At 40.2% G+C, this 27,158-nt stretch overlaps 1 protein-coding gene across 1 annotated transcript in view; it reads left to right on the top strand.

Annotated features, from left to right (window-relative positions):
• cacna1c (calcium channel, voltage-dependent, L type, alpha 1C subunit) overlaps positions 1-27,158 on the top strand; it is a 179,217-nt gene that overhangs the window by 115,095 nt on the left and 36,964 nt on the right. The window contains exons 5-14 of the mRNA XM_070929300.1: positions 4,455-4,594; positions 6,063-6,212; positions 7,454-7,662; positions 10,371-10,474; positions 15,699-15,786; positions 16,148-16,232; positions 18,731-18,805; positions 19,887-19,955; positions 23,306-23,396; positions 26,444-26,470. Of these exons, the coding sequence (XP_070785401.1) occupies positions 4,455-4,594; positions 6,063-6,212; positions 7,454-7,662; positions 10,371-10,474; positions 15,699-15,786; positions 16,148-16,232; positions 18,731-18,805; positions 19,887-19,955; positions 23,306-23,396; positions 26,444-26,470 (1,038 nt within the window). The remainder of the gene's footprint in view (positions 1-4,454; positions 4,595-6,062; positions 6,213-7,453; positions 7,663-10,370; positions 10,475-15,698; positions 15,787-16,147; positions 16,233-18,730; positions 18,806-19,886; positions 19,956-23,305; positions 23,397-26,443; positions 26,471-27,158) is intronic.

Here is a 27,158-nt window from a genome sequence, read left to right as displayed (position 1 = left end):
AATATGCGGGCACACAGTGTGAAAGATGTGGTCTTGTTTGTCTACAGGAATAATGCTAATCTCTCAGTATATGTGGTATTTTATTAATATCAAAATAGTACAATACATAACAACCTTTACAAGAGTTTTTCCGTAACACAATCTTCCTTCAAAGTGAATCCGTATTAAAGCCGCAGTAAACTTTGGCCTACAGTGTATTGGTGAAGCCTAAACTGATTAGCTTGTTAGATGCTGATAGCAAAGCTCTGCTCTGTTTTTCTTTATCTGCAACTCAGCAACATAGCCCATCTGCTAAACCCTCTGTGCCTGTGTGCGCCTGTGTGTGTGTGTGTGTGTGTGTGTGTGTGTGTGCGTGCGTGCGTGCGTGCGTGCGTGCGTGCGTGCATGCGTGCGTGCGTGCGTGCCCTACCTGCCAGCTGTGCTTTGTGTACGGTGTTGTGTGGGGGTAATGGCACAATAGCCAGTGGACCTGACAGTTACGTTAATGCCATAAAAATGGTCTAATTGACCGTGTGTGTGTTTGTGCACAAGAGAGACAGCAAGAAAGCACCCCTCAGCCTGAAGGACCGCTCTGTGAATGCACACACATACACACTCAGTGAGTCTTGTTCATCGCCAGTCAAGTGTTCACTCACATTAGCCATCACTAACTGAACATGGTTGGCTTCACCCCATAGACTCACACACACACACACACACACACACACACACACACACCCCATCGGCTGGCATCATGGTGCCAGTGCCCCTGGCATAAACACAACCTTTACCACTCTTATGCTGTTATCTACCCTCTCTGTCTGTCTGCCTCTCTCCCTCTCTCTGTCTCTTTCAGTCTGCTTTTATTGTGGCGCAGCGTCATTTCATTGTGCAATAATACACCATGCATTCCTTCAAGGAAATCCTTTACCTTGCAACCTAGCCACAGGGAGGTCAGAAGGTCAAATACAAGCTGCACCTCTGGATTTGGCAGGATCCAGTGTCTTGCACAGGGACACTTCAGAAGGGTTGGTGTTTGCTGTTTTGGGAGATTGGTGGCCTATCTAGACTTCCCCAGGGTTTTGAATTTTTCCTTTGTCAAAATATGAATCCACTTTTTTCTGTTTCACATGACCACAAAGCATACTCAGTCTTCTGAGGTGATCAAATTGTTCTTTCTCCTTTAGCACAGTAACAGTTTAAAATTTTCACATAAAAGCTTAGGCATGTTGTGTCTTTGTAGCTAGAGCTGAAATCCAGTAAAACCCCATGTGAAGGCGTGATAATAAAGACTGTACGCACCAGAAAAATGACAGCATTGGTCATTTGTTCAAAAGGCTTAAAGTCACCCATGTTTAATTTACCTCCTGCTAGTGCGCAAAGAATGTCCTCTCCAGAGTTAAGGCAGCATTACTTGTTGAAAGACAGAGACCAGAGGTGGCGTCCAGTTTCCTACCAACATTCAGTGATAAGAATCATGAAAGTGATCTGAATCCATGATCACAATCTTCTCTTTAACAGTCAAGCAGTTTTACTTGCCTAACTCTAACTCTAATTCTAACCATTCCTTAGCTAGCGGGGGAAGCACTGGAGACTGGAAAGCTTCAATTTGTCATTTTTGAAGGCACTGACTTGGACCTATTTTGTCATGTAGATATAAGGAACTTGTCGTGGAAATGACACCGAAAAAATCCATTATTAAAGTCATGAAACACGAATACACACACATACACACACTCCTTTCATTTCACACAGATCCAGGAAATGTTCAGCTGTGACAGCACTGTATCTCTGTGTGTGCATGCATGAGTGCTTGTCCTTGTGCCTGTGTGTGCCTAACTGCCAGCCTGCCTGTGTGTGTGTGTGTGTGTGTGTGTGTGTGTGTGTGTGCGTGTGTGTGTATATAGATGAGAAGCGACAGAGTTCGCTCCCTCTGGAATGTTCACCATATGGGTGAAAGAGCTTGTACCTGGTGCTGAGCAGCCTCAGAGGCACACATACACACACACACACACACACACATGCGCGCACACACAGGCACACATACATGCACGCACACATATACAGTCGCACATATACACAGACGTTAGAGCCATACCTAAGAGTTTATTAGTGAAGGCTCAGTGAGCTAACTGGCTGTGTGCATGTGCATGTGTGTTTATGTGTGTGTGTGTATCTATTCAATACAAATAGGTACTATATAGACTTTCTCGTTAGTCTCTGCCTTACATAGCTCTCCTTCTTCAACTCTCTGTCCTCCCTCCATCACTTCTCACTACCCTCACATGTATTATTCTCCTCTTCTTACTTGTGCTATTTTCATTCCTCTTCCCTCCTTTTTCCCACCCAGTAGGATCAACACAGAAAAAGAGAGTGAAAACTTCAGGCAAAAATTTGGCATATAAAGAATTGACAACTAGCCCTGAAACATTTATTTGAATAAGCAATTAGTCGATTGGCAAAAATAATCAATCATTAAGTTGTTTATCAGGCAAAACTGTAAAGATTTCACTGGTTCCAGACATTAAGATTTGCTGCACTTGTGTGTTCTATATCATTGTAAATTTTATATTTTCACGCTTTGGACTTGGTCAGGCAAAAAGAGCATGAGAACTGGTGATGAGATTTTCACTACTTGATGACATTTTATAGATTAAACTAGTAATAGGCTTTTAAACAGCCCATTGTGAATTTATAATAATTCAAAGATGAATTCAGTGTTTGTCAATATTGTGGTGTTTTGACTACTATGAAACCACACAACCTCTGTTATCTTTATGAATGTACACAGCCTCTACTATCTTTAGATGTACACAAGCCGTTATGTAGTGCTACACTGTAATTATCATTTAACACCCCACCATGGCAAAACATGCTGGGCGAAATGCTGATGGAGCAAAACTGTAGATCCTTGACATGCTTTTCCTACTCTGTTTCAAAGGCGTGCTTTCCACCATGAGAGAGAGAGAGAGAGAGAGAGAGAGAGTGTGAATCAAATTGAGAGGGAGGTTGTGCTAAATAGAGAGGCAGAGAGAGTGAGAGGGAGAGAGAGGGCGATATGTTTTGAGAGGTCTTTTCAAGTGGCCATTTCATCTGTGCTAATTGATAATTCTCCATGACTAACGCGCCGCTGACTGGCCTTTGAGCCGCGCTAGCTGGAAAATGGTATTGTATGGTGATTTCTAAAGGATCGCAGAGAGACAGGGAGAGGAGAGGGAGAGTGATAAGCTCAGCTGGACGTACATAAATTCAAGCTTGTGAGCCACTGACATCCAAAGAGATTTCTGGAAATAATTTCATAGGGAATCATAGCCAACAAAAGCCAACAGCATAAAAACATGTTTAGCCCTTTTGTTGAAGACTATATTTGCATTATTATGTATTTCTACTTACTTTGTGTATGTACTGTACAATACATGGTCAAAAGCGTGTGGACACCTGAGCATTACACCGCCATGTGATTGTTTAACATCTCATTCCCAAATCATGGACATCAACGTGCTGCTATAAGAGCCACCACTTTTCTTGGAAGGCTTTCCACAAAGTTACACAAATGCATATGGGCAGTGTCCACATGTTTTTGGTCATATGGTCTACATAAATTCAAGCTTGGGGACTACTCTTACCCAAAGAGATGTGTGTAAATAAGAAGTTAAAACATTATTATTATTATTATCAGTTCAGTTTCAGTTCAGGTTTGGTTTTATTAGTCATATGTAGGTTAACACTGGGTCAACGATACAATGAAATATGTTGGATGAGAAAATCAGCCCAGCAGATTGACTGGGAGCTTTCACACTGGAAATGACTAATTATTATGTATTTCTACGTACTTTAAGCACCAGACATATTACAGCAGAATTAGAGGGAAGGTTGTGTGACACCACATGGCATTAAATGTGTGCTATATTCAATGTGACAGTGTTATGAGCACACACTCACTCATAAACACATTTTGGAGACACCTCCCTTCACTACAGCCACTGTGTTCTTCTGAGCTGACTGTCAAATCATTAAAGCCAAGTGTCTCACATTTCCTTATCTGTGAAAGACAGAGGGAACAGATGAAACACTTTCTATTGTTGTGTTGGAGAGCTAACTAATTAAGCTGTTTTACTTTCTACTGTTGAGTTTTATCCAAAAAACACATTTGATGGTGAAACAGCGCAGATGTCTTCATTGTTTTTAATAATTTGGTCCCAAACTAGATTGATGTCTAAATTTACAACACTTTTAACTCTTTTATAGATTATGATAAAGATGATGTAGATAGTTCAGTTTGCTATTGGCGACAATAATAGAAAATAAGGCCATAATGACGACAACTGCAGATATTCATCACTCTTCATCACTTATATTCCTGTATCAGTATCTTCTTTATTGTTTTCCTCTCTCTCAGATATTCTCTAGTATATGGAAATGGGATGTCAACCTGATGATGACGGTGATTGAAGTCATTACTTTCTGTCCTGCAGGTTATTCAGTGCGATCTTGGAGCAGGCCACCAAGGGAGACGGCGCCACTCCTATTGGAGGAAAGGCAGCGGGCTTCGATGTCAAGGCTCTGAGGGCATTCAGAGTACTCAGACCCCTCAGACTGGTCTCTGGAGTACCCAGTAAGTACTAAGGACTGTGAAAGAAAGAAAGAACAAAAGAAAGAGAGAAAAGAAAGAAAGAGGAGAAACGATGCTCTGAGGATCAGGTGTGAATGGTGATTGGGTGAGGTGGGGGAGAAATGAACCACAAATTGGAGCTGATATTGCTGCTTGATGCCACACATACGCACACAGTGGCACATAAATGCACACACATACACATGCTCGCACACAGAGAGTCCTATTGTCCTGTTGTCAGATACTCAGACTAGTACGAGCAGTAGATGAGTTGTCTGTCAGCCTGCCTGTGTTAGTGACTAGAGAAATCAATAATCCAAAAGGCCAGAAGACAGGAAAGGATCCAATAGTGGATGTGCGAGTGTGTGCACCGGTGTGTGTGTGTGTGACAGTTCTTGTGATTACAATAGCAGGCAAATGCACAGGATGCTAGTGCACATCCCACACTCTTGTTTGATTTAAAAGCGTGAGAGCTGCAGTGCACAATATTTAGACTGAACCCTGTCCAACATCATTGGATTGTGTGTTGAATTGGTATCATGGCAACTGATCAGTAGCATGCTAGCTGATTAGCACACCAACAGACAGACTTATGTGCTGTAGAATATACAGAAATAATGATCTGTAAATTAACTTTGTAATGAACCTGTTTGTTATATATGTTGTTGATGTCATAACCATACCAGTTACGTAATTGAATCAACCAGGTATTATATACCAAGTATTCCTCAATCATTGATGCCACCTACTGTGGTTTTGCAGTTGCATTTACTTTACTGAATAATTGCAATAGTCTTCACTCAAATACAAATTGATAACAATTCAATTGTGATCATGACTTGAGCGGGAGGATACACAGCTTTTCTTTATTCACAGAAGAATTTAGGCCATGTGGTTACAGCTGCACGTAAAATAACATTTTCAATGAATGTAGTAAAGTAAAAGATCCAAGCTGAACTATTTTCATCCATGTAAAATAATGTGATCTGATATGGTGTTTATTTATATGCACCAAAGCATGTGTCTGAATACATCTTTTGATAAAAACAAATTAGTAAAATAAACCCATATTTTATCCTACAAAGATAAAGAATTTACATTTTTATGTCTGTCATACTAATAAGCTTCCTCATCAGACTGTGTTCCTATCACAGTGTTTGTTTATTTATTTTATTTATTAGTATGCAGTATTTTGAGCTGTTGTCCATCAAAGCATTCAGTAAATTAACTGGAAAGTTGTATCACCTATGAGCAGGTTCTGTTTTGAAACTACCAAGTTTTGTATTTTTTTCTGAGAAACTCATTGAAGGTATTCTCTCAAAGTGGATGATCACATGCAAAAGTAATATTAAAGCTTTAGAACAAATATAATAGTCAGTTTGAGTGCTTACATGGTGATTAACCACAACTATTATATATTTGTGTCTGCCCTTCATGTATTCTCAGCTCTTCCCCTGTGTGTGTGCTGCAGGTTTACAGGTAGTGTTGAACTCCATTATCAAAGCCATGGTTCCTCTGCTCCATATCGCCCTGCTGGTTCTCTTCGTCATCATCATCTATGCCATCATTGGCCTGGAGCTCTTCATGGGCAAGATGCACAAGACCTGCGTTAATGAGCATATAGGTACACACACGCACACACACACACATGCACATACAGAGAGAGAGAGAGATAGAGATAGAATATCTAGACTATTACGCACTGATGCACAGATGCAAATATAAACATGCATGATCAAACACATACACTCGCATACCACACATCAATGCTCAGATAAATTTTGAAGCATGTATTCAACTGTGTGTGAAAGCATGCCTCAGTGAGCATATATTCACACACACACACACACACACACACACTTCAACTCCAGAGATAGACAGGTGAATACTATACCACACAAACCTTTTCAACCATCAAAGACAGCCATAGCTATACTGTCACCTCACTACCCTGAAGTTTCTAAGGTAATGAGTCTGAGTGGTGTGTGCATAAATCTTGGACTGCAGTAAGACAATACCCATCAGCCAACAACGCAAAGAGAAAATAGAGCACATACCTTAAACAGTTTAAATGATAACCTCCATTAATTATTTAAACTAACATTTATGTTTCTGAGTATGAATGATTTGGGCAATAATTGAAACAGCAGCCGCCATAAATGATTGAAACAATTTTCAGTAAAGGCCCCTAGGTATAAATGGACTTGAGTGTTGTTATGGTGATGTTATAGGTCCCATGAGAGGCATTAGCTTTGCACTCGGTAAGTGCAGGTGGAATACTCTCTGTTATCCTATACATCACCCTCGAGAGCTTGTTTTGTATAATTACTACAGCACTTTTCCACATTGATTTTTTTTTATGACTGCTGTGTTTGGATTTAGTTCAGTGCGTCCTTTTTAACCTTCTATTAGATGTAGATTTTTTTGTTTTTAGGTGTCGATCGATTTTAGAATCACAAAGTGGGAGTTATTTTATACTTCTTCCTGAAGTAAGACTCTTTTCTGCATAGATAATCTTAGGTCACTTACAGTTTGGATGGGCACGAAACTCTCATGATGGAATTATTGGTACAAAAGATGAGCAACTACGTTAGAATATATCAGTAACAACAAATTCTGTTGTGTCAGCCCCCAATGACTGGCGGAAACTAAAGCTAATGCTTTATACAAACCAGGTAATACATACTATTTTATATCAGCTTGTATCCCTCTCTTTTAATTATCAAGGAGACCCTAGTGTTTCTGCATTGAGAAGAATGGAGGATGTAACTATAAGAAAACCGCAGCTGCTCCCACCAAGAGTCAATTGTGTTTGGGTCAAACGGATACAGTATAAGAATATCTCTCTTCCTCCTATATCTTTTGTCACAGGCACCATTGCGGAGGAAAAACCGGCACCGTGTGCACCTGACGGAGCTTACGGTCGACACTGTAACCACAACGGAACAGAGTGCAAAATGGGATGGGAGGGTCCAAACGACGGCATCACCAACTTTGACAACTTTGCCTTTGCCATGTTGACGGTGTTCCAGTGTATAACCATGGAGGGCTGGACGGACGTGCTGTACTGGGTGAGCCGGACACCACAACAGTGTCTTTAAGTGTGTATGTGTTAAGTGAGTGCCATGAGGCTTGGTGTGTGTAGCCATTGTACTGTGTCAGTGACATCAGTGCCACATGAGTGCTTTTTGAGAAAAGAATATAAAACAATAACACAAAGGCAGGTGTGCGTACAGAGAAAGAGACACACACACAGATTGTGTTTGCGTGTGTGTGTTAGCTCATATCTCAGGCTAAATCGATGCAGACAATACACTGTGTAATTGAAGGCGCCGATTCATTTGGAACGTGTGTAGAATCCCAATGCGTTATTCAAGTGTCAAGTGAACACACATACGCGCGCGCACACACAGCCACAGAGGCATATGAACACACGAAATCCCTCCCTTAGTAAATGGCCAGAAGCATGCAGCGGCCCCGTCCAGCTAAATAAACCAATGGATTAGTCTGTGCTGTTAATCAATGTTAGGGAAGGTTCAATCAAACTCCCACATGTGCCTTCATGAGAAAGCATTTGATTTAGACCTCTGCAATGGAGGTATGGCTTTACACACAGATTATGATATTGCTGATGTCCCGATAATAGGCCGTAAGTGCTCACGTGGCATTTACTGAAAGGTCCTCTCTATGCCTGCACACTGCGGTCTGTCTCACCACTGCAAAGCACTCATGTGGTGCAGATGAGTACTGTTTTTTGGGGATTTTCAATCACTTTTCAACTGAATTTCTACATTAACTGTGCTAGAATACGATGAAATTGTACGGATTTCCAGCTATCAGGTCGCCCTAATTTGAGCCTTTAATGTGTTTTTATTACATTGAGGTCCTGTTGCTAAGCATCCGTTTCTCTTTCATAACCTCAGAAGGCTGTTGAACAACACCTAACACATTTATGACAGTATTTATGTTAAAGGATCCTCAAAGAATCTTCTGTCCACCTCGATGATTTTTATCCTGTATTGATCATATTTCCTAATCCAAAAATGATGGCAGCCAGAAGTGATAAAAGTATAAAAGTATAATATACATAAATATACCTGATAAAACGTTTTGTTAGAGGTACAGTATGTCACTTTCCGCTACCATTTTTGTTTAAATTAAAAAATCTATATGCTGCGGACCATTCTGTCAGATGGATAGAAGAGTCTTTGAAGATTACGAAAATACCTTCAACAGTGTTAAGAACTGATAAGTGACATTCTAGGTTTTTGAAAGATTGCCAGTGACTTAACTTTCAGAGATGTAAGGATAATACATTAGAGGCACAAACTGGGGCTAGCTATCAGAATACTAAAGTAAGGAATGAATCATCAGGTTAGTAAATGTCTTTACGGATAAAAAAAAAGGAATGAAATTAACAGTTTCACAGGTTGATGTTTTTAACATAATCTCAATTTGGTGACAGTGTAATTGTCTGAATTTAATACGTTTAATGTGTGCGTGTGTGTGGGATCTGACTGTACATACAAGCAGGTGTGCGTGTGTGCTTGCGCAAGCTGTGTCTGAGTGCATGTACTGTATGCACATGGAGCAGAGAGCTTACTAGCTCTACACCCCTCCTGCAACTACCCTGTCTGCTGCAACCTCCTGTACACACACACACACACACACACACACACACACACATCACATTAGTTAAATCGTTCAATTTGCTTATTTTGAGAGCGCTTGTGTAGCTAGCTCTCTTTATTATGAATGAGACCTATTTATTAGGAGTTTAAGTACAAATGATTTTGCAACATTTAGACAAGCCTTTCATTTAGTTTGGGCTATGCATTTCCATACTTTTTATGGTCTCACATTTTCGGGGAATATAGATGACATCCAACATCTGCTGCTGTTGTAGCAAAAGCACCCTCTGTCTCTCAACTTTGCTCTTAATTTTTTCTTAATGTTGCTCTTAATGTTTAAAAGCGCATCAATTTCATTTACGTGCAGACTAATAGTCTGATATTTCTGTTATAATCAAACCATGGATACTAAACTGCCCAGGCCTCACCTTGTCCACATAATCCTCCATTTACATCAGCCCATATAACGATCTGTTTCTGTTCAAGCAATCCTTAATACAATATCCAGATGAGTGTGTGGCATATTTCCCTGCAACTGAATATCCTGAAATAAGTCATCTTTATTGATTTCACTTGGATTTTTTAGTGTCACATGCCGTAAATCTTCTATAACAAAATATAATTGGTTGATATGAACGATTGTAGAGCCACAGCATCTAAATGTGTTTCCCAAAAAGGCCCATCCACCTTTCCAAGAAAAGATTGTGTAACTGTGTAAACACACACTCTGAATAAGAGCTATGGTTTGACATTGAGTTACAGAAGCAGTTAAGTGTTGTTTAGTGTGTTCTTAATTGTGGATCATCAAGCGCCGGCTTTCCAACAGGCAGACAAAAGGCTTTATACACACACTTAATCATACAATACTGCCACTTTTGCTTCGCAAGGACACTGCTTTTTAACATGCACTGCTCTGTTCTTGTTTCCTTTTCCTTTGTCCCTCTCTAACACACTTTCTGTCCTTGACTTCTACTTCCCTCATTTCTTTATTCTCTCTATGTCAATCTTCTCAATCCTTTTTCTCCCACATTTCTTCTTCCTTCCCCGTTGTTCTCATCTCACACTTCCTTCCACCTCCCTTATCTTTCCTCTCATTAACCTCCTCTTCTCTCCTTCTCCTTCTCTCCTCTTTCTCTTGTCTCTCTCAGATGCAGGATGCTATGGGCTATGAGCTGCCATGGGTCTATTTTGTCTCTCTCGTCATCTTCGGCTCCTTTTTCGTTCTCAATCTCGTTCTGGGGGTGTTGAGCGGGTAAGAGGTTGTGCTGCTGTCATGTGTGTACAAATGTCTGTATGTGTGTTGTTTGTGATGTGGCTGTACAGTACGTAGTGGGTGTGATAAATGACCATGCAACAAGACTCCCTGGACCTTACATTTAAAGTGCAAAAGTTCACTTTGCATGGCAATATCTGTTTAAGTAAACAAAGAATTTTTAAGTTGGATATGTAACTGCATCTTCTCCTGAATATAAATTTTAAGCATTTTGTTTGGAGACTATTGATTTGAGGTGATTTTGAATGTCAAAAGATTCAGTCAGCTGGTACGCAGAAGAAATTAAACGCAAATAAGAGGAGGATGATAACAGCAGTCTCACGCCGGCGGTCCACCAGTAAATGTAGAGCTAGACGTCCTGTAAAGTTCATAGTCTTCTTCTACAGTCAGATGAACTGACAATCACTGAACTGAGCAAAATCTCCTGCTCTCGCTCCTTTCTGTTCCAGTCAATCAATCTTTCGTCACAAGCCTGAGAGAAACACACACGTGCTCACATACAGGCGAAGCAGTGACGCACTCTCTGTCTATCTGTTATGTTCATGTCAGTTGACCTCAAGGGGCCACATCACGTCACAACCTGTCTGTGATGGACAGGTGGACACACACAAACCCCCCATACTCCTGTGAACAGAACAAGTTTAATTACATACACAAGTAACTTTCTTTTTTGTCTTTCTGTCTTTCTCTTAGTTAAATTATATGTTTTTGTTAAGTCCAGGCTCTGTTTCTATTGCGACTACATTTAAAGAGCAGTCTTGTGTGTTGGTTTGCATACATGTTTGTCTCGTGTTCAAATTAGCATGCATCTGCTTATACATTTGTGTATGTGCCAACAGCTTGTGTAGATTTGTGTACAGGCACGTGCTGCGTGTGTGTGTCTGTTTGTATGTTCTATTTCAATAAATGCCGCTCCAGCAGGCGAGCTGGGTGCTGTTTTACCCCGCTCTGCCAAGTCACGCTGTTTTAGTACAAGCACCACCCGGCCTGTAGGGACACACTGGGGTATTAATAATTCACCCCTCAGGTCAGCCATGGAGGTGGAACGCTAAAAAAACTTGCACAACAGGGAAAACACAACCGGCAAAAAAGGTTCTTCTCAGGACAGAGTTGAGTCCAGAGGAAACATGGCATTAAAGATGGAAATTATGGGATGGAAGGTTGCACTGAATAGGGAACATTATTTTTTGTTAGCGTTCACAAAGACATTACAAGGATAATCTGATCATCAGAGTTAGAAACATTATAATGATTAAATACCGGCTATAACAACAACAATGACCATAATAGTCATAATAATGACAATAATAATGAGTTACACCTCAAAATAAAACTTTTAAATTAAATAAACAATAAAACATGCATAAATATTCATTAAAACATAGACCAAACTGTTTATGGCTTTTTTATTATTTAATTGAACTTATTTTGAAAGAAGTAAAAGAGAGAGTAATTTGTCATGAGGACAATAATGATGTCCAGTCCATGGGAGTCTTGCTGCACAGTCTGTTGAAGTGTCTAACTAAAATGCCTTCTGTCCACAGTGATTAAGCCCGAAATGAGTGGATTTCAAGGGAACTAAAGTGAATCAAACTGTTTTTAAACTTGTAACCCATCCCTTTTCACAGAAATACATGCGCTTAGCTTCTTCACACTAACAGAGGAGTTGTTTTGTTTATCATGTGGGTCATTCATAGCCTTCTGTACATATCAATACATCTCAGATTTTTCAAATCCACGTTAAATACAGCTGACCAAATACGTTGCCATGTAACCCATTTAAGTGACTTTGACAAATTCTATGAATGCGCTATAATCCCAGCAGGGATCCAACAGCAGCAAGCTGCTGTATTGGGAACTTCCCTCCTAACATTCCTGCTCCTTCCTTTCTTTCATCCCTGCCCTCTCTATCAATGTCCTCTCTACTTGCCTTCCTTTTCCTCCCTCCATCTGTACCTTGCCTCCACCCTTTCTGTCTCCTCTCCTTGGTCCCAATCCTCCATGCCTCCAACTCTCCACCTAGGTGAATGATGCAGTAGGGTACAAGTGGCCCTGGGTGTATTTTGTCACCTTAATCATCATCGGATCCTTCTTTGTGCTAAACTTGGTTCTTGGGGTATTGAGCGGGTAAGGGCAAGGTTAAAGGTCACTTGAGACTAACTTCTTTTTCTCTCCTTCATGCCTCCATGCTGTTCTTCTTAGAAAGCTTTGCTTTCTTTCTTTATGTCTACTTCTTGCTGATTGTGGATGATGTTTAAGTACTGGACAAAGAAGTACAGGAATGTGTTTTAATAATAATAAATAAGATCATTTGAAGAGTATTGTAGAAACACAATACATACTAGCACATCTGGCACAAGGAAAAGTGCAACCTGACAGTGATATTTTAATGTGTCTCACTCTATACAACTCTACAGTGTTGCTTCTATAGAATAGCACTATTACTATCATAAAATGCTCTGTTCTCAGTACTGCTGGGATGGTAGAAAACACTGTCATCTCAATTTAGAATAAAGTGTAACATAAGCCAGCGGTATAAATTCAGGCTCCCATGTGGGCACAGCCTAATATTACGCCAAATGAAAGTTGTGTTTGCAGAACACTGCAAGGATATTGACAAGTACTTTGCAGCTTGCTGCTGGGTGTCAGCTTTTGAGAATACATTAAAACGTTAACCATAACCTTGTCTTTATGCTTATGGTTATTCAACCCCACCAGGTCTTTGGCCACCCACCAAACCCAATTTAAAAAATTACTAAAATCTTTAGTTTTGCAATGAAGTATAATTTGCGTTTCTTCACACGCTGTATGGTAGGTAGGAAACAGGTTAAGGGGAGTGAAGTGTCTCACCTCTGACTGACTGACCTGAATCTGACTCTCGATACCCACAGGGATGTGACAGCAGCATTGTGGGAAAAATAATAGAGGTCTATCTGGTCCAAACAGCTTGGGGGGTTTGGCTGTCTGACTCTTTGTCTGACTTCTGACTAATGATGCTGTCAACACACTACACAGCCTGACCTTTAACCAACTGCTTCCACCATGGAGTGTGTGTGGGTCTCAGATTGGCATAATAACTAATGGCTTAACAGGAAGAAGGAGAACGACAGACACAGAGACAGAAACATCGGGTGTGACTGTGTTTGTCTGGATTTTGATTTAACATGTAAACAGAAAGAATGAGGAGAGAGGCTGTCTTGAAAGAGAACAAAAGGTGAGGGAAGAAGAGAATTCACTGATGATTTAGGACTGAAAAATTGTTATGATGAGGATGGGAATAGGAGAGTGATGCCTTGATGAGTTTTGCTCTCACAACTGCACTGACACACACTGGCACACACAAACACAGAGCAATAGGATTGGGTCTCCTGCTAATGCTCTGACAAGCAAGACCATAGCAGTTTGTCCTAATGCTCATTGATCTGTCGTGCATGTGTGTATGTATGTGAGTGTGTGTGTCTGCTGTCTGTAGGTTTTGATCTGAGGTTCCATCATTTCACACAGGACACACACTCTAATTCTGTTCCTGCATATAGATATGAAAATCTATGAAAACGACACATGACAATCTATAGAGTTTCATTATGGATCTTGTTCTTGCTCCCCAGGGAACAGTGACACTAAACAAACAACATGTTTAATTAAAATCTATGTATTGATTGCATAATGTCTGATTAAGAATATTCAGATGAACCTTTAAATAAGTCAAGCAAGAGCAAGATAGCTGACTAGCAGGGAACTCTACTGACTGCATTGATATCCTCATTCAAAATATTCACGACAGGGAGGCACTTGCGAAGTTTACTTGTCAATGGACCTTCAAATGTGGATTTGTACACCTTTTAACTGCAGATGTTCCCAAGCCTCCCAGATCTTGTCGGCTCTCATCCAAATCATTTTTTTTGTACAAACTCCATCTTTGGCTCCAACCTGACTTTGACCTTCCCCAAGTGCAGCGTTTAATCAAATGTTCTTTAATTCTTTGTCACGACACCTGAAAGTAATTTCACCAGGTTTCATCATAATATTTCAATATTTCACACTCTCTTAACATATATAAATATATATATATATATATCCACATCACCCCTAAAATCCCAAATCCCAAGACAAAAAGCAGGCATCGTACTGTATTAATAAGAATAAGTAAAATAAATTAGATTCCTCCATAGTAAGTGGTTATAGGAGTATTAGAAAGTAAATAGATTGTTCATGTTAATTCTACATTTACACACTTGAATAAAAAAAAGTCTACATGAAGAAGTGCAAATGGTATATGAAAAGATAGCTGAGGCACGTAATAAAACTCTCGGTTTACCTGTTTACCTTCATTGCGACCTATGGCCAGAATCTCTGAGTGGTGACCGAAAGAGTGAGATGGCAGACAAAAGGTGAGGAGCTCAGTGACGCAGGACGACCTCGGTGCGGAGCCACTTCTCCTCAGTTTTGACAGGAGCAAGCTGAGGTGGTACAGCTGGTGAGGGGTGCCCTCTCTGTCCCTCCCTCTGGGGTTGTACCAAGCACATTGCAACTGGGAGGAGACCCAGGGGTGGACCCAGAACACATCTCCCAGCAGGCCTAGGAGCACCTGGGGCCCTGTTGCCCTGGGACAGATACAGATACAGATAAATGAAATAAGTAGTGAGACAAACTAAAAGACTATTTTGTAAGCTGTTGGACACTTTGGGACTGAATTTATAGCCAGACTCCTAGAAGTTTTTCCAATTAGATTACTTTTCATTGAAGCTCTAATCCGCTTGAATTACAAAATGTGGCCCCATCATGACTAAATCACATTTATTCGTAATTATATAGCACACATTCCCACCAGCGCATCAGGCAAACAGAACTGAATTGAACTGTATATATCTGTTGGCTGCTTAAAATTATATCTAGATGAATTGGAATCCAGCTCCAATGTGTCTGTCTTCATGTGCTCTCATCTGTATTTGCATGCTAACACCTTTTCTCCTTGGCAGACCTTCTCTCTCTTCACTTTAAAATTGTTTTCTCTCTTTAGCAGGTTTTCCCTCCTTCCTGTTCTGAAGTACTGTATAATGTTCTGTATTGTCACATGATTTGTTTTGCAACCCTCAGTCTAGATTTTCAGATTTTTTCCTCCCTCCCTCTGTTTCTGGTCTTTCTCTATCCCTCTCTCTACCCCCCCAACTGTCTTCCCTCCATCCTGCTCCCCTCCTCCCAGAGAGTTTTCCAAGGAGAGGGAGAAGGCCAAGGCACGTGGTGACTTCCAGAAACTCAGAGAAAAACAGCAACTGGAGGAGGACCTCAAGGTGGGTCGTTCTCTCTGTGCATGTTTAATTGAGGCCCTTTTTGAAAGAGGATGTAACAGTCTTCACCTGCCACTAAGATTCACTGTATATTGCTGTCAGGCTTTCAAAAAGGTGCTTGAAATTCACTGTTAAAAATTCAAGCAAGACCACAAGATATGTAGAGTTAGATAAGAATTAAGACAACATCTTTTCATGGTTATTGCGACTTTATTAAATATTGAACGAAAGCACAGCAAACTTTATTTACAAAGAACTTTTAGTTACAACATGCATGCCAGTTTGGTCTTTCAGGCTGCTTTCATTCCTGCTAACCAATCAGTATTTTCTTTGTCTGTGTGTGTATATGTGTGTGTGAATATAGGGCTATTTAGACTGGATCACTCAGGCTGAAGATATCGACCCAGAGAATGAAGAGGAGGGCATGGAAGATGACAAACCCAGAAATCGTGAGTACTACAGTGTGTGTGTGTGTTTTAAACAGTAAAATAGGCCAAGAGGGAGTGACGATCTTTTTGCTTACTGCAGTTTGCCATGAAGATGACTACGCTTATGTGCATGTTATTCATGAATTGTTGTGTGGTAGTATTGGCAGTTAGGATTTTCTGTATTTTGGGTAGACTAAGATGTGAGAAAGGCAGGTTGGAACGATTGTGTGTATATCTGAATATATTTTGTGCTTAGTGCAACAAGAAGTTGTGAGGATAACTGTGTGGGTGTGCATATGTTTGTGTCAAATCTAGAGTTTGGTCTGTAAGTAGTGAGTAGTGAGGCTCATAGTCAGTGAATGAACAACTGACTTACTGACAGAGTGACTGACTGACAGGCTGAGAAGATGTTAATATTGTCTGCTTGCCTCTTGAGGTTTAAAACCTGTTTAGATATTAGTGGAATGTGTCAGACTGCAGCTAATAGCCTCTGGGCACACACTCACATACACAACAAACACACTCACTTATGCATACTCACACATACACATACTGTAGGTATACACCCTTAGGAATGTGTGTACTTTTATACACATAAATTAGCACCCTGTATTGCTCCACAACTGCCACACATGGCACATGTATCCCCAGAACTGAGCTACATTTCCTGGGGAGGAAGAGGAGATCACTGGCCTCTTTTGACCTGGAGGTTTGGTCTCAGAGAAGATATATAGGACTTGAGAGAGGGATGGTGAGAAAGAGAGGCAAGGATTTGATGAAAAGTGTGTCTATACTACTTTTGTGCATGTACTGTTCAGTATGTAAAGTATGTACTGTGAAGTATTTTATAAAGGCTTGGAGCTCAGCTTGTTCACATTGATGATGAATGAATGAATGATGAGGACTAAATATGCAGAGGCAGAGCATTCGTTCTGTATATATTCTGCACACAGCGTGCTCATCTTCCACAAAGCACTGTGGCTCATTCTGAGAAACACTGATGACTGCCAAGGGAAGAAGAAAGAAAGGAAAAAGATGATGATCTAATCTTTCAGTGAATCTCGAGAAATTAACATGGTCAAATGAGCAATGACCCAATTTACATGAAAATAAGGCACAACACCCCTGTGACTAATCTGCAACAAATCGGCTTGTTTTCACCTGTTACCGTTGTGCTCCCCTGGGCCAATCAGTGTGTCAGCAGTGTCTGGGATATTGGCACATTAATAAACAAACAAATGCAGTATGTGGCCCCCCAATTGGGCCAATTTTGTAAAATGTCACATCACAATATTGAGATGCTTCTTTCCTTTAAGTTTGACAAATTCTGCATCACTGATATTATGTAGTTAGTTGTAGGGGAAAACAAGACAGAATGTTTTAGTGCTTGATTCACTCTAGTGCGATATAAACCAATACATATGACTCTTACTAAAATCAAATAAATTTACCATAGAAATTGACAATTTACTTGTACTAAAACTGTGGGTATCAGTCAGGTGCAAGATTCAGTCCATTGCTTTCACAAAGCGGTATAACTTAGGCCATTAGATTTAGATGATCTGACAAAATGATTGATTCATATGATCTAAAATTCTCCATCAGAAAGATCAATCATCCATCTGTTTGTGAAGTTGAAAAAATCAAGTCACTCGCTCTATTATTGCTCTGCCTGCCTCTCTCCTCCATGGATGGATCCTCCTCTGGGAAGATGAATGAGGGCAGTTTGTCCCTGCTGCCCAGGACATTTTGCATAGACTAGTCCACGCACCCACACATATGCATGTGCTAAGAAAGGATAGGAGACTTAAAGAATAGAGATAGAAGAAGATAGTAGAGAGAGTTGAGATATAAAAGAGGGATAGAGATGTGAAAAATAGAGACAGATAGGGTATCTGGGACAGCGAACAGATGGGATTTCATCATGAACGAGTCACACTAGTGACCACACACTTTATAGAGACCACACACACCTTTCTAGTTGTCTACCTATTGTCCCATCTTTATATGAAGAGCTACAGGGGCATAATATTGATGTATGATGTGATGTGTGTAGACAAATATCTATATTGTGTGTGTGTGTGTGTGTGTGTGTGTGTGTGTGTGGTTGTTTGGGTGACAGAGAGTAGTAGATGTCATTCACTATATGGATTTTCACTGTTTTTAGTGACAGTATTAGTGACTGTGCATGCATCAAGAGCCTCTAAAATATGGAGGTTATCATTTGTGATCATGATCAACGCATTTACACATGCACACACACATACATACACACACAAACACACACATGATGATGATATGCGATGTGTTATATATGGTGTGTTAGTTCTTTATTGATTTATGTGTATGTATCACATGACGTGTTTCCTTTGCTCATTTGTGTATCCTGTCATCTCAGGGGAATAGTGTATGTGTGTGTGTGTGTGTGTGTGTGTGTCCTGCATGCTTTCACCCTCAGCCATCTTGTTCTTGCATGCTGACGTCTTGTTTTGGCATCCTGTCACTGCTGTCTGTGGTAGGAGTGTCTCCAGGCCACCTGGGTAAGACGGCCAGTAAGCTTGCCTGGTTCAGTCACTCTGCTGACTCTCGGGATGGTATGTGTGCGTTGTGTGTGTTTGTTGTAGTCAGGCATGTGTTTATATTAAAATTTCATAGTATGATTGCTTTGGTTCGGTTCCTTAAGAGTACATTGGAGGGTTCACATGTATTTGTGAGGTCTGTTTTGTTTGTGCATGCTTTTGAATATGGTGGTACCCAAGAAGTCGGTTTTCATTTGTCGTTATCATCTGCAGTTTAATCAAAGCTTAAACGATCCTTGTGCAGTGATTTGTAAATTTGAATAGATACCTGTATGATTACTGTACAAGTGCATGTGTGTGTAGCTGTTTAGGTGTATATTGTGTGTTTCATGTCTGTGTGTGTCGTTTTTTTCTGCTACTGTAGAAGTATGCTTGGACAATCACATCTGAATCACTGGAAAAATGAGCAGAATTCAACAATAGAATGACTCCAGTATGGAGGAGCATGCTGATGAATGCACAGGCTCACAATGATGTAAATGGTGTGAGAGGAAGGGGTGAAGTGGACACAAAACAATAGCTGTTGTGTTGGCCAAGAGGAAGGAGAATAGGATGGACATGCATTGTACGGTGTAGTTCTCAGTGAAAATAACACAACATTTTGAATGTTGACTGTTTTAACTCTCTAGAATATGAATCCTCCCAATGAATTCTTTGTCCCCCTCTTTCTGTTTCTCTCTTTGTTTTCCTTTCTGTTCTTTAATGTCTTTTTACCTTAGAGAATGAGAAGGTTCTAGTTCAGATATGATGGCAAAGTGTGGCAATGAAATAAGATTAAATGGTACAAGAGAGAAAAAGGCAGTAATGCCTTCTTGCCAGTTATGCTAGTAATACATTTCAAATTATAGTCATAGCTGGAGTAATGAAATGAGGTGTGACTGTAAAGAGGGAATGTCATTTTTGTAGAGGCAATCATGTTTCTTTGCAACAGATTGTGTATTGTATGGCATCTGAGCCAGCACGAGTACATGTGATTATTTGTGTTCGAATTTACAGTTTGTGTGCATTTCCGCATTTGTGCAGATTGTGAGTGCCTATTTGTGTGTATCCATACGTGTGTGTGTTTGTCTTGCTGAGCCGTGCTCTCTATCCCCAGGTAAGAGCCATCGTTTTCAGTCTCTGCGTGGAGCCGTGAAGAAAAATGCGGCTTTCCTTCGTAAGGCGTGTGCGTCTGTCTGCATGGTCAAACACTAGTTAAAGATTTACTGGAAACGTGATTCTAGACATGCAAGCGAACTGCACCCTCTCCTCTCCTCTCCTCTTCCTCTTCTTCTCCTATTCTCTCCCTCTGCATTGGAGTAAGCATATGTTTCTGCCCCCTCCAGAGCTTCAAAGCTAAAAGGGGGCAGTGGCTACCTCTCAACACCGTAAAGTAGTTTATTCTCATTGTCTTTCTCACCCCTTTTGTACACCTTTCATTGGATAATAATCTAATCTCAAGGCCATATACATATTATCTTGCTGTGTAGACTTGTTTGCCACCAATTACTGTCCCTGCTGCTGGCAATATTGCATGTCTTCATTGCATTAATACCTTTACCATGTTTCATGGCCCTGAACTTTTAATTACGTATAATTGAAAATGCAATAACTATCAGTACAGGGAATTAGGAGATAAGAAGAGGGAACATAATTTCTGTGTTGAGATGCAGCCACTGTTTGCCTTTATAGGTTCGTAGGAAAGGAAACCGTTCACATCTGCCTGACTTTTCTGAAAAAAAAAAAAAGAGGACACTGTCATCACAGAAAATCACTGGAGTGCCTTTTACAAACTGCACATGACAACTAAAAACATTTGTGATGTCATAGTCCTCTCCTTGTTGTTTCAGATTCCTTTCCCTAAACCTCCCCTTGCATTGTTAGTAGCCATGCTAACTCTGATAATAACAGATAATGGAGAAATAGAATTGAATTTTAGCCTTTTTATCATTTTCACCAGGCACTTGCCATATTGTTAGATACTGGTACTCAATTGCCTAGTGAGAAAAAAACTAAGACTAAAATTCAAAATATAACATTATTGTATTAAATTAAGACTGCATGAAAAACCTCATGTTCCGAATGTTTAGACTAGGATTTGAACATCATTTTTGGTCAGTTTGGGGTTTGTTATTGGAAATTTGGACCACCTGAAATATCTGAAAATGACTTCTGGACATGATGGCATGGACGATTGATATCTAACTTAAGCTCTATTTCAATATGTTGACACAGACACAAAACAGATCCAGCCTCTAGCACACAGACACACTTTTTTTCCCCAAAGACTACTGTGTTGACTCATCTTTATCATCACTTAGTTCAATACATTTTGTTGGAGTTTGGTTATTTTCAGTGCTATTATTTAATGTTTTAACACATTCACACATGCCAGCATTGGTACGAATGAATGAATCCCTCTTTTGTGTTGAATAAGAGTGACCCTTCCCTGTCTTCTCATTCCCTTTCTCCCTCCTTCCATTTCTTTCCCTCCCATGCTCCTTGTTCCTATTCCTTCCTTTTCCTTCTCTCTGTGTCTCAGGTCTTTGGGGTTTACTCTAACAATAGGTATTAAACTAGTTCAGAGCTCCATTGAGGAGAACGCGCCAGGCTGGTTTTATATTTGAAAGGCTTTAGCCTCGGGAGAGACTGGAGGGCCCCGAGTGCTTTTAACTAAGTAGCATAGCAGCAGGTGGCACGTGTCGAGGTGAGGGAACATACAGCGTGTTCACAGCAGAGGCCTTAATGTTCAGAGAGACCATCCTGATCTCTGCAACACAGAGTTTATCCATCACCAACCATGTGGCACTGTTCACTCTGTAGCTTACTTTGATGTGTTATGTTAGCTAAGTGCTTACAAGCCAGCTCATGATATAAAACATCAAAATAAAAGATACAGTTGTTTTTAACTTTTTTTTTTTAACTTAGGAATGATGCAAATGTTATTTATCATATGAAGATCTTTTGGAACTAGGTTGGCTTACAAAAAGATTCTATTGCCATTGTCAAAACTGGATACTTTTTTCTAGTTTTTATGTTTCTACTCAGGACTGAGAACTGGCTTAGTGACTGCAGCCCCCTTTAGCTTGGGATCACCGACTTCATGCTGAGAGAGACTTCGCTTGCTTGCTCTTCTTTGCTTTACCTATTCGTTTGGCATTGCGTTATTACCGTACATAAGCTACAGGTTCACATTTCCCATTAGCAAATCTGCACAATTGCATGGCAAGCAAAGATAATTCAAGTCAAAATTATGATTATTACGTTTTTTTAAATGCACTCTCATCTTAAGTGCTGATCATGTTCCTTGGTTTCCTGCTAAGAGTCGTTTTGCAAGAGTAGGTTTTGCTTTTTTGTAATAGTGGATATCTTACTGTAACGCAAGAGGCATTGAGATTCATATGCAATATCAGACTCTGGTACCCAGAGGGTGTTACAATAAGTGTTTGAGGTGACAGTGAGGGGAACGCAGCTCATTCCCGCAGGCAGGCAAAGACTGACAGAAGCAATAAAAAGCAATGTATCACTTCATATCAGTCTCTCAACCAGCCATCCCTGCATTCATCCCTTTTTTTTCTATCCCTCCTTCCATACCTCCCTTGATGCTTCCATCACTCCCTCCCCACAACCCCTCTTCTCTATTTTTCCAGTTTGTTCTCCCTCTTTTACCTCTTTAACACTTTTTCATCCTTAACTGCCAATTCATATTACTCCTGTCCTTCCTCTACAGCAGTCTGCCTCCATCTTCCCGGTATTCATCATCCCATCTTTACACATCATTACACTTGTCGTTAAATAAGGACAAAGTGACACATTTGCAGTCTCCTTGTGGCTTTACAAACAAAGAAAGATGGGGCTCACTGAGCTTTCTACCTGTTTACACATCTGCAAAAAAATATTTATAGCAGGGAGTTAATTTTCAGATGTTTGCGTTTACATAAATCCTACCAAAGCGCTCACAGCTTGATTAAAGTTGAGAAGAGAATAAAAAGCATTTCAAGGTTTTTTCAAAACCTTGGCTGCAATTAAGCTCCAACATCCCCCGCAACGTTTGCAGACCAAAGACCAAAATCTACAGCATGTTTTTTCTTTAAATCTCCATGAGCTATAAAACCACAAAAGGGTTTTGTTAAGATTTAATTACCCAGAGTTAAGAAATCCCTCAGCTTAGAAGTTGAAATCCATCCTAATAGCTGTTGCAGAGGTTGTGTCCCAGGATCCCTAACTGGTAAATATTACTAGTATGGCAACTTAGTTAGTAATTAATATAGGCAATCAGTGGAAATATTTATAATTTTATAAGAGATTATAGTAATAATCTTATAGAAATCTGATTGATTTAACAGTGTTTGACCCAGTGTCCCAGAACTGGATGTATAGCTTTCAAGTGTGGGTATAGTGGTGCATTTGAAAAGTTTAGAGCAAGCAATACAGTAAAAACCAGCCTAAGAATTTCCCTGTCCTGTTAATTCATCTTTCTCTGTCTTTCTTTCTACATCTGTCATCTCCTTTTCTCTGCTCCTCTCTGTCTCTCAGTGAGCATGCCAGCCAGTGAGAATGAATCAGTCAACACAGACAACGTCCCCGGGGGAGACGCGGAGGGGGAGACCTGCTGTACCCGGTTAGCGTAAGTACCTCACCCTCTCTCACACACTCCTCTTCTCCTCCCTCTATCCCTCAGCTCTCTCCGTCACCTTCTGTCAATCCCAAGGATGAGCTCTGTCCTGCGTCTCTCCTGTATTAGCTCTTCAGTGTTAGCCATGGTACAAGTGGCTCAGCCTGCCTCTATCCCTCCCTGATCTCACAAAGCCAGACCTCAGTCTCATCAAGCTCGCAGAGGTTTGGAAGAATGCATGCACTAACGCTGGTTAGAGGAGAGCAGAGTAATGGTGGGTTGTCTTCATACTCCAAGCTAATCAAATTTTGATAAGGAGAACTTGGGTGGATCTGAAGACACAACTAAACAGAGGACCAGAGGCGGTCTTTTTCATTTTCACAGCCAATAAAATGACAAAAAGTCTGTGACCTTGATGAGGCACAGGTCAGGCTAAGAGGAATTAATCCTGCATAAACCACGTGCCTTAATATTTTTTGCAGTATACGACAACTAAACAACCACATGAAGTCTGACGTTGGTTCTAAGACGGGTTGAAAATGAAAATGAAAATGTTTTTAATCTTACTTTTGGGCTCATTTATGATATTAAATATAAATATTGCTTTCAGGGGAAAACATTTTTCAGGTTTATAGTTTATACACTCTGTCTGTTTTTTAAGTTTATCCAGCTGGGTTATGAAAAGGTTTCATTCATCACAGTGTGACAGAACCTTGAAATGTGAAAAATATAAGAATTTGAATGACTGATTTTTCAAATCACAACAAACAACATCTGTTGTTACTTCAGTTTTACCTGTCACAGAGTAGGTCCGTGACATTGTTCTTTACTGAAGGCAATATATAAATTCATTAACAGAAGAAGAAATGAAAGAAGAAGCCCATTTCGTGAGGTCAAAGTGCCCGTTGACTTATGTGGTACAAAGAAAGCTTGACCGTCATTTGGGACTTCACAGAAAGTAGAAAAGCAGGACATCTTTCATGGCTCCATCTCATCTATTAGTAATCCAGTTTTATTTCCTTTTCTTCTCTCGGTTTCTGGTCTCTCTCTCTTCCTCTCTCTCCCTCTCTCCTCCGTGTGTTTGTTGGTGAAGTGCTTTCCTCCTCCCCTGTGGGAGCTCACGAACAGCTGACTCACTCGCTCCTGCTCCCCCCTCTCCTTTCATTTTTTACATTATTCAAACAAGTGCGTTGCTTTCTTTCTTAGACACAAGGCCACACAGGAGCCGTGACCCCAGCGGGCCCACTGCAGCACACACAAGCAAACACACCTACATGCAAAACTGTTCATCACAGTGAATTGAATAGAAAAGAATAGAGAAGGTTACAGTATAAAATATACAATTTAGAGGTGAAATCAAACTGAATCAAAAACACTCTTGACCAGAGAAACAGTAAAGCCAGGAGGCACACTTGGATGGCACACTGTTGTTTATCTGTACTCTTGCTGTCCATCTGTTGCTTTGTCTTTGTTATGTTGTTTGTGTTAATTTGTCTCCTGTCAGACCAAAACAGCTCAAAACAAATGATATGTCATATCTATCATAGTCATATCTGAGTCTTCTGAAGTTATCGTTAAACCATCATTTCGTCACCTACAAATGAGCTATTTGCATCAGTCCAGATGCTTATGTCACGCTATATAGTAGTGCTTCCAATACATTCTGGATTTATTGATTAATAGAATATTTTCTCATAAAAATATGTAGGTGTACAGCATCAATTTCCCCTTTTATTATCCACAAAGGAGATCCAGAATTTATACATGCAATTTTGAATCTTACTTAAGTGGCTTCCTGACCAAATTAATATTAAACCTTGCCAAGACTGGAAATGCGAGCCCTCACCCTTTTCTGTGAGACTGCAAGTTTGGCTAGGGGCATTTGCTCACACTATTATGGAGATAAAACTTGAGACTTTCAGTGTTTGTCAGTTTTTCTTCACATTGCTATGGAGACAGACCTCGGGGTAGGAGCTACTTCGGCGCCCGCTGATCTCATAATCGAGACGGACACATGGAGAGACGAGACGTGTGTACTGTCAGCCTCCATATCCAGCCAGTCAGTCATTTTATTCTTTCATTCAGTCAGTCAGTGAGTCATTTCATTGCTTCGGTCAGTCAGCCAGTCAGTCAGCCAGTCAGTCAGCGGGTCAGTCAATTCATCTGCTTTTACAGACTCAGAATCAGTACACAGTTGCTCACAACAACTGCCTTCACTATATTGTTTTCACTACAATATGTCATACTACTACTTTCTTTTTTGATTCGTGTAATTATTTTCAAAACGAATATAGAATTTAATCAATTTAAATGCAACAAAGGGAGCCGTAACCAGTATACCATCAACCATTCACCCATTAACCAAACATTTGTACTATTTTGAGCTTTGGGTTTGGTTATCATTGAACAACCAGCCTGTAATGTGGTTGGTGTGTGACTTTAAATCATTTTATATGAACTTAACAGACTGAAATCATTTGATATGTTGTCAATTCGGAAATTTCCCACAGTGGGAATTTCTCTTCTCCTCTGTCTTCTTCTCTTGTTTTCTCCTCTCTTCTTTTCTCTTTCCAGAGACAATGTCTTCCATAATCTCTTGTCCTCAGTACTTTATGTATGTACCTTTTGCTGTTACAGTGGTGAACAATCAACAGACATTTTTCTATTAATGAATTGTGTTTGTTCACACCAGGGCTGATTGGAGGAAATCTAAAGTTACAGAATTTTTTCTTTTGACTGGATGCCACTGTATACATGTTTGCAGGGGGTGATTTGTTCAAAAGAAAAGTTGGGTGATCATAATAATGTCCATTCAGTTCTGCAGAGAAACTAAACTAGCAAATGTTTGCTTGGTGATACAAGGTAGTTGCATCTCAAATGTGCAAGAAATACCAGATGCACACAACTGAGTTGATCAAGGAACATATTTGCTAAGGCATTTGTGATAATGAGGAAGCTATTCCCCTTTATCCATCTCAAATCACCCCTTTCATGTTGTGTACCTGTCTATATGTGTGTTATGTGTGTGTGTATAATCCATTCTGTTTTCTGTGTTCCAGAAATAGGATCTCCAAATCCAAGTTCAGGTTAGTACATGTTGTTTACCATAGTCCTCTCCTGCTGTGGTATCTGTATGGTCGCTGGATGTGTGTGCTTGTGTACAGGTGTGCACAAGAAACACAGACAAACTGACATAGCAATAGACAGCCTTGCCCTTTAAAGGAATACTTCAAGTTTTTGGGAAACACACTTACTTCCTTTCTTCCCAAGAGTTAGATGAGAAGATCAATACCACTCTCATGTTTGTATATTAAGTATGAATCAACAGTCAGCCGCCAGTTAGCTTAGCTTAGCACAAAGACTGGAAATGGGGGGAAACAGGTAGTCTGTCTTTGCAAGTCTATTTCTTTGCTGGGCGAAATAACTTCCTGGAGTCTCCAGGAGGAAGGATTTTGTTACCTTTGGACAGAGCCAGGCTAGCTGTGCCCCCCTGTTTCCAGTCTTTATGCTAAACTAAACTAACCAGATGCCAACTGTAGATTCATATATAACAGACAGACATGAGAGTGAATTTGACTGACTTGAACTCTCGGCAAGAAAGCGAATATTACAGTCACAGACATTAAAATTGACATGTATTTTATTGTAAGAATGCATGTCCGCTTGTGTTGTGTTGTATCTCATGTAACATTCAGTGTGTGCATCATGGCAAAAGCCGCTGTGTGCCATAACTGACTCACACACTCTCAAACAGAAGACTAGTGAGACATGAAT

This window comes from Enoplosus armatus, chromosome 22, assembly GCF_043641665.1.
Source record: "Enoplosus armatus isolate fEnoArm2 chromosome 22, fEnoArm2.hap1, whole genome shotgun sequence".
Classification (NCBI taxonomy): domain Eukaryota; kingdom Metazoa; phylum Chordata; class Actinopteri; order Centrarchiformes; family Enoplosidae; genus Enoplosus; species Enoplosus armatus.
The sequence above is the reverse complement of the archived record's forward strand: the minus strand, read 5'-3'. Positions and strand labels throughout refer to the sequence as shown.